This window comes from Nicotiana tabacum, chromosome 23 (assembly GCF_000715075.1).
Source record: "Nicotiana tabacum cultivar K326 chromosome 23, ASM71507v2, whole genome shotgun sequence".
NCBI classification, from domain to species: Eukaryota; Viridiplantae; Streptophyta; class Magnoliopsida; order Solanales; family Solanaceae; genus Nicotiana; species Nicotiana tabacum.
Window position 1 is genome coordinate 31318883 of NC_134102.1, and position 8764 is coordinate 31327646.

Consider the following 8764-nt stretch of genomic DNA (forward strand, 5'->3'; position numbering starts at 1 on the left):
AAGTAATAGTTTTAAATCTGGTCCTGAGGGTATGAAACCCCGAATTTTGGTATGATGCGACTATTTTGGAGGTGACGCACATGCTAGGTGACGGGCGCGTGGGCATGCACCGTGGGGGGTTGTGACTTGGTCCATCCCGTGAGACTTTAAAGTCGAATAGCCTATTGTTAATTACTTGTTCTCTCTGTGTTATAGAAATTTGACCGAAATCATGTTAAAAATCATGCTTAGGCTATATGATAGTACGGTTGGGACCCGCAAAGATCATGTGCCTGTGAATTATTTGCTAATTGTTGTCTTGTATTCAGTCATAGTTTTACTTGTACATCATATCTCAGTCTCTTCTTGAGTCCTGTTGATACACTATGTTATTTTGTTTGGGGTGATCTTTATGATTTCTGAGGGGCCGTGAGACTAGAGAGGTACATGACTAAGTGAGGCCGAGGGCCTGGTTGTGAGGTATAGATACCGTAGCACGTGAGTTATCCGTGCGAATCATGATGTTTATACTTAGCACGTGTGTTGTCCGTGCGGATTCTGATATGATACTGTAGCACGTGAGTTGTTCGTGCGGATCTTGATATGATACGATAGCACGTGAGTTGTCCGTGCAACACGTGAGTTGTCCGTGCGGATTATAGAGCTTGGGCTGTAGGAGCCCCTCCAGAGTCTGCACACCCCCAGTGAGTGCAGGTATCTATTGAGAGTGTGTATTAAGGGCTGAGAGCCGAGAGTATGAGCTGTTGAGATGAGTTGAGTGACTGCTGGCTTGAGAGGCTGTACTTGCTTTTATTTGTTGTTGCACTTAGTTGTTATCTGTTGTTGTTGTGAAATTTCTGGAAAATTCATATCTGTTTTACTTGAGCTCGGACTGATTTGACATATACCACCGAATTTGAAAGCATGTTCACTCTTTACTGCAAACTTTTGAAATGATCTATAATTTTTATAGCTCGTCACTGCTTCTCAGTTCCTTATTTAATTCTGTCACTTGCTGAGTTGGTTGTACTCATGCTACACCCTGCACTTCATGTACATATCCCAGTGTGTACGGTTCTGGCGGTCACTGAGTTCATGCGCGAGCTGATTATCGAAAACTTACGAGGTAGCTGCCGGCGTCCGCAGTCCTTGTTTATCCTTTCTTATTATCTTTTTTCTCTTGTATTTGCATTTAACACAGACTGTAGTAGACTCTGTTTCTAGATTGGTTGCTAGATGCTCATGACTTAGTGACACCCCGATGTCGGGCTATCATTCTGCACTTGTGTTTTCAGTTTTACCCTGTTATTATGTAAACCATCAGTTAGTTTAATTGCTTTAGCTCACTTCTGTTATACATTGAAAGCATATTGAGAATGTCAGCTTGCCTAGTTCCACGATAGGTGCCATCATTACTGGTTAGCTATTTTGGGTCGTGACAAGTTGGTATCAGAGCCTAGGTTACATAGGTCTCGCGAGTCATGAGCAGGTTTAGTAGAGTCTTGCGGATTGGTACGGAGATGTCTGTACTTATCTTCGAGAGGCTGCCGAACCCTTAGGAAAAACTTCACATTCTTGAATTTTTGTCGTGCGAATCTTTTGATTCTGGTAACTAAATGTTTGTTGTTTCATTCTCTCATAGATGATGAGGACTCGTACTATGGGGCAGGACGGACAGCCACTAGTACCACCAGTCAGGGCCGCGAGAGACCGAGGTCACTGTAGAGGTCGCGGTAGAGGCAGAGGTGCAGCTCGCACCACAACTAGGGCAGCACCTGCAGATCCACCAGTTGCCACAGTTCAGGAGCAGGCATTGTGGATAAGCCGGTGGGACCAGCTCAGGCACCACCTATGCCCATGTTGATTCCAGGCCTTCAGGAGGCCTTAGCTTAGATTCTGACCGCGTGTACCAGTCTTGCTCAGAAGGTTTCTGTTCCAGCTGCAACAGCCACTTCTCAGGCCGGGGGAAGTGCTCAGACTCTCGCCGCCCGCACACTAGAGCAGGTGGTACAGGGATTCCAGACACCGGGGGCACCACCAGCCCGGCCGGTTGCAGTTTCTCAGGCCTATGTGGCTCCTGCTATGCTTGAGGATGAGCAGCGTAGATTGGAGAGGTTTGGGAGAATCTAGCTTCCATCTTTCAGTGGTGCAGAGGGAGAGGATGCACAAGGCTTCTTGGATAGGTGTCAGAGAATACTCTGTACAGTAGGTATTCTAGAGAGCAGTGGGGTCTCGTTCACTACTTTTAAGTTCTCTGGGTTGGCTTTAGTTGGTAGGAGGCTTACGAGAGGCGTAGGCCGATCGTCTCAGCACCCCTTACCTGGCAGTAGTTCTCCGGTCTATTCCTAGAGAAGTTTGTGCCTTAGTCCCATAAAGAAGAGCTGCGCAGGCAAATCGAGCAGTTTCGTCAAGGTGATATGTCTGTGATGCAGTATGAGATGAGATTTTCAAAGGTTGCCTGTCATGCTATCTGGTTGGTTCCCTCAGACAGGGAGAGGGTAAGGAGGTTCATAGATGGCCTCACTTTTCAGCTGTGATTGCTTATGACTAGAAAGAGAGTGTCTGGTGCTACTTTCGATGAGGTTGTTGACGTTGATCGTTAGATTGAGATGGTTCGCAGCCAAGAGCGGGTTAGGAGGGAGGCCAAGAGGTCTCGTGGACAGGGTGGATTTAGCGGTGTTCCTTCTGGGGGCAGTTCCACCACGGTAGGGGTCAACCTTTCAGACATGCTCAGACGGCTAGCCCAGTCCACCGTGGTGCATCATCTGGCCACGGGTCACATAGTCATCAGCAGGGCCAATCGTCGTTCAGTGCACTACCAACGTAGAGTTCTCACCATGCCTCGTCAGCTCAGGTTTCCACGGGTAGTTCCTCTGGGGATCAGAAGCAGCAGTTCCGTTAGAGGAGGGGTTGTTTCAAGTGTGGAGATTTTGGTCACATTAAGAGATATTGCCCTAGGTTGTTGAGTGGGGCTCCACAGCAGAGTACTCGACCGATGGCACCATCACCAGCAGCTCCACCACTCGTCCAGCCAGCTCGAGGTAGGGCTCAGTCAGCTAGGGGTCTCCCGAGAGGGGGAGGCCGATCAGGGGGTGGCCATGCCCCTTTTTATGCTCTCCATGCCAGACCAGATGCCATTGCATCGGATGTTGTGATTATAGGTATTGTCTCAGTTTGCCATAGAGATGCCTCTGTATTATTTGACCCTGGTTCCACTTATTTATATGTGTCCTCGTATTTCGCTCATTATCTGGATATGCCCCATGAGTCTCCAGTTTCATATGTTCATGTATCCACTCTAGTGGGTGATACTATCATTGTGGACTGTGTATATCGGTCATGTGTGGTGGCTATTGGGAGTCGGAGACTAGAGTGGATCTCTTGTTGCTTAGTATGGTCGATTTTGACGTGATTTTGGGTATGGATTGGTTGTCTCCATGTCATGTTGTTCTAGATTGTCATGCTAACACCATGACGTTGGCAATGCCGGGGTTGCCAAGGGTTGAGTGGAGCGGCTCTATAGACTATGTTCCCAGTAGAGTGATTTCATACTTGAAAGCTCAGAGGATGGTTGAGAAAGGTTGTCTATCTTATCTAGACTTTGTGAGGGATGTTAGTGCAGAGGCCTCTGCTATTGATTTTGTTCCGGTGGTGCGATATTTCCTGGATTTGTTTCCTGCAGACCTGTCGGGCATGCCGCCTGATAGGGATATTAATTTCGGTATTGATTTGGTGTCGGGCACTCAGCCCATTTCTATTCCACCGTACCGTATGGCACCATCTGAGTTGAAGGAGTTGAAGAAGAAGCTTTAGGAACTCCTTAATAAGGGGTTTATTCGGCCTAGCATGTCACTGTTGGTTCCCCAAGTACATGCAAGTATACGTGGCCGTCAAGTAAAAAAGTGACTCGAAAGTCGGATGTCGAACCCACAGAGACTTAGATTGATCGTTAACTAAGCAAACTAAAATCAATTAATTGTTCAAGATATTTAAGAATGATATTTTTCTATTAATCTACTATTGCGGAAATTAAACAAATAACAACTAAATTATCAAGAATGCGATTTTGTATGACGATGTTTTACTTCAGAGGAGATGGAAATTCCAGGGTTGTGGTTTGTTTATCAATCCTATTAAGTTCAGTAATCACACTCGTTAATCCAGATTATCTATGGTTACTAATTAACCGGATCGTTTATATGAATAGCATGTTCCTACAATACTACTCGCTTGACCATAATATATCAATCCTATATTCCTATGGTATTGAGTCTATCATGAACTAATATAATATAATATTTAATTAAGCAAGACTGTTAGGTATATTCCTATCCTAACTGTGAAATCTTCCCCCGAGCCACGGGTTCAGAAACAAGCTCTCTCTAATTCTACTCTAATCTAAGCACGGCTTTCCCAAGCATAGCATAGATAGTAGGGTGAATTGGTAGCTACAACAATTCACAAATTAAAACTAGAATTAAAGAAACAACCACAAGATGATAATCTGAATTAACAAAGATGTAATTAATAAACGTTAATAATCATGTCAACCACAACCCCAGAAACTAGAGTGCTTAACCACTCATGTTCATAGTAACAATTTTCCAAGTATTTTGCATAAACAAATTACAAAGAAAAGATAAAGGGATTAAGAACTCTATGATTTTCTCCTCCAAAAGTTGTCCACGTGATGTTCTTGCCTCCGGTCGCCCAAAAACCCTTCAAAGTGGCATTTTTATGTCTATTTATATGTGTAGGAAAAGACCTAAACGTGTAGTTCAAGTCCCAGTCAAACCAGGAGACGAAATAAATCTTCAAAACTCGAACTGGACCTTGCCCTAGGCCTGGCGTCGCCAGGCTAACGCCTGGTTAACTGGCCTTTGCCTTGCAGAACCAGCCTAATGCCCGGTTAAGCTGGCATTTGCCTGGCCTCGCCAGGTCTAATGCCTGCATACAATTCTGGCATCGCCAGCTTTCTCCTTTTCACTGTTCTCGAGCACACTTTCAATGTTTAAATATCCTTTTTGCTCTACTTTCATCTCCAATTCACCTATACATAAAATAGACCCCATTACGCGCAAATAAAGTGTAATTTATCATTAAAGCATGTAAAATGCAAGGCAAATAATGTACGAAACTATGGAGTTATAGCCACACATCAATACCCCACACTTAAACATTGCTCGTCCTCGAGCAATCAAACTACACTTATAGACACAACCTATTAAGCAATTCCCTTAACTCATTATACCAAGAATCTGTAAAATAGACTAAGCACAAGGGTATAACATCTTCACCTCAAGATTTGACTCACAAGTACCATGCATTATTTCATAACTCACTCACTCACTCTAACATAGAGGTCAATGACATTACCTTTCCTTTATGAATCAAGTGCCTTCACACAACAAAAGAGAGTAGTTCCACACAATAAAATTTTAAAAACAATTAGGAACTCAAGTTAGAAAGAATTCACTCACTCTCAGAAATAACATTCATATGCTACAAAAGATGCACCATAGGCTTGCCCGTAGTGTAATACTCGACTAATCAAACTCATTCAGTCTAGGATCAAGTAGGACTTTCATTGGTTGTAATGTATGTTGCGGGTCGAGTAGGATACATTTGGATATGAGTGACTACACCTCCCTAAACACTTTAATACATATACTTTAATATTTAAACCCATACTTATGTCAAACCATACCCCACCTTCACATCAATGTATATTAACTCCATACTTCTTTAAGCACAATTACATAAAGAGTCGCCACTAACAAGGTATTTTTTTACATAGCAATTCAACTATTGTTTTCCTCTCTTTCTTTTTCAATTCAAGTGGCTTTTATTTTTTTCTTCAAAACAGTGCACCTTTCTCATTATTTCATTAGTTCCACTCAAAAGCCAAACCAACCACCCCACACTTTAACTTTTACAAAGTTCATAACAATTCAAGTGCTCATGAGAGGTGAAAAGGTTCAAATAGATGATTAATTCAAACAAATGGGTAAGGCTTGTAATGTGGTTGCCAAAGAAATAGGATTACAGGCTCAATGGGGTTAACTACGATACATAACAATTAGGCAGGTAAAATATATATATTTGGCTCAACAAAGAAACGCCTATATCACTTCCAAGACTAAACAAAACTACTATTTCGCTTTGTAAACACACAGGGCAAGTTCTAGAAATCAAATGCAATGCACAGAATAACATACAAAACTCACGCACATATGGCACATAACTCACTCAGGATTGGACTCATCAAGACACTCTAGTCAAAGCAGTTAAGCAAATTTAAGATTATATAATTTAAGATACTTATACAAGAGTAAAAAACTGAGCCTAAGCGTCACAACCAAAGTACTCACTATTCTCAAGGAATAACAAAGTCAAGAGATATTGCTTCAATTCAATTCACATCACCATGGTTCCTCTCCTAAAAAAATAAAACTACCTACACCCGGTTCAAAAAAACCCTTGAAAAAGAACCACGGCACAAAGAAAAACCAAGGGGGAATTACTACACTACCTACAAAGAAAATCTTTTTGTCCTTTTTCTTTAGACTTAAATCCCTCAAGAAAACTGTCTAGGAGATCCATCATCGGGAAAAGTCCAAATTATTTTTTTTTCACCTTTTTTTTGATTTTTTTCATAACTACTTCGATACTACACACTACTACTCAACTACGAAATCACAAATAAGAAGTTAACATTTTTCTACATCCTACTACTAATCATCTAGAAAATTTTCTCACCCTACACTTACAAGAGTGCAGTGTCCCCAATGCACAAATAAAGCAAAACAATAACGAAGGTGGACAAGAAACTCCCTAAAAGACCAAAGGCCAAAGAAATAGCGGCTCACGGGGTACTCAAACTTCCCCCAGGCATAGTCCTTTGTGTGGCACCCCACACTTATTCCTCACCATCTAACTCGCTTTTGCACTCTTTCAATGACTCTGCCTCCTATGTTTATAATCCTACAAAACACAAAATAAATACTACAACAATAATAATAAAATAAAATAAAAATAAAATAAAACAGTAAAGATGGGTTGACTCCCAACAAGCGCCTAATTTAACATCGCGGTACGACACTGCTACTCTGTTCAGGTTGGGTGCTTTCTCTTCTTCTTTCTCCCATTAAGTCTAGCCTTTTTACACGCTCTCAGAAGATCTCCTTTTTCATCTCTGGCTCTTTTCTCAATCATCCTTACACACTCAGCTTGCAACACTACCTCCTCCAACTCACTTGTCTCATCCGAATCACTACAATTCGCATAAGGACTTTGCTCTATCCCCTTCAGTTCTACCGCAGTAATCATGCACAAGTTCTCATAAAGCTTAGGGAGCTTAAGTGCCTTGTACACATTAAAAGTAATTTCCTCATCGCCAACTCTCATCTTCAACTTTCCTTCCCTAACATCAATAAGCGCTCCACCAGTAGCTAAGAATGGTCGCCCTAAAATAATGGGTACTTCCTCATCTGCCTCGTAATCAAGAACAAATAAAATCAGCAGGAAGAATAAACTTTCCTACTTGAACTAACACGTCCTCAATAATTCCCTCTGGCATAACTAGTGACCTATCTGTCAACTGTAAAGTGATTGTAGTAGGTCTAAGCACCCCCAATCCAAGTTTCTTGAACAAAGAGGATGGTGTCAAATTTATACTAGCCCCTAAATCACACAGGGCTCTACCAACTTCTTGTTTTCTAAGAGAGAGAGGAATTGTGAAACATCCAGGATCCTTCAACTTAGGAGGAAGTTTACTCTGAACTCTAGCAATGCACTCTTCAGTAAGTGCAACTGTTTCAAACTCTGTATGTCTTCGCTTGTTTGCCACAATATCTCTAAGATACCTTGCATACTTAGGCACTTCCTGCAAAACTTCCACCAAAGGCAAATTAACATGCACTTGTCTCAAAATATTTAAGAATTTCTTGTACATATCATCATCTTTTTGCTTTTGCTGTCTTTGTGGAAACGGAGGTGGTAGCCTTGTCTCAATTTCTGGATCTGATCCTTTGTTTTCTTTCTTATTCTCCTCAACTGGCTTAGGAACTAATTCTCCTTCAGTACTAGATGTATACTTCATTTTCTGTGGAACTTCTTCTAATTCTCTTCCATTTCTCAAGGTAACCGCATTGACTTGAGCCTTAGGATTAGGCTCAATATCACTCGGATTGTTAGCCATTTTCCCAAACTGCCTCTCTAGATTTTTGAATTCTGTGCGCAATTGCTGATTGTCTATCAAGAGCTTTTTCATCATGTCAGTCAAACTCTCCTCTGCTTGTTGTGGGGGTTGAGGTGGACGATTGTAATTCGCCTGAGGCCTGATATCCTGATTTCCACCCCAAGAGAAGTTAGGATGATTCCTCCAGTTCGGATTGTATGTGTTCCCATATTGAGCATTTTGATTCATCGGCCCTCTAGCTTGTTGCCCCACATAGTAGATGGATTTAGGATTCATGGGATATATTTCACTTGTGTGACCTTCACCACATAACTCGCACCAAGTAGACATTTGTTGCATATGTTGCATCTGTTGTGCTTGGTGCATTGTCATTTTATTCATTTATCTGACTCGCTAATCTCGCTATATCTTCCCTCATTGCTGAGAAGTCATCAAGCTCGATGAAACCTGCTGCCTTTTGCTTAAGTGCTCTTCGGGGTTCCACATCTCCTTGACAATTATTATCATTAGTAGTAAAATTGTTTAGCGGGATCTAGATCTCAATATACGGTCTTGCCATGCAACTACCCCCACATGCTGAGTCAA

General features: G+C 42.0%; 1 protein-coding gene across 1 annotated transcript; it reads right to left on the reverse strand.

The window, feature by feature from the left end:
* Nucleotides 1-7092: 7092 nt before the first annotated feature.
* Nucleotides 7093-8551, reverse strand: LOC107799804 (uncharacterized). The gene is made up of 3 exons (XM_016622952.1): nucleotides 7845-8551; nucleotides 7523-7697; nucleotides 7093-7473 (listed from the first exon to the last, which is right to left on the reverse strand). The coding sequence occupies exons 1-3, from the start codon at nucleotides 8549-8551 to the stop codon at nucleotides 7093-7095; spliced, it is 1263 nt and encodes a 420-aa protein (XP_016478438.1).
* Between the last annotated feature and the right edge of the window lie 213 nt (nucleotides 8552-8764).

Bases quoted from the DNA above. Each gene is read 5' to 3' on its own strand.
- LOC107799804 (XM_016622952.1), bottom strand. From the start codon at position 8,551: ATGACAATGCACCAAGCACAACAGATGCAACATATGCAACAAATGTCT. The intron at 7,698-7,844 runs GTATCTTAGAGA...TCTCTCTCTTAG, and splicing joins GAAGTGCCTAAGTATGCAAG to AAAACAAGAAGTTGGTAGAG. The intron at 7,474-7,522 runs GTAGGAAAGTTT...CTTGATTACGAG, and splicing joins TTGAGGACGTGTTAGTTCAA to GCAGATGAGGAAGTACCCAT.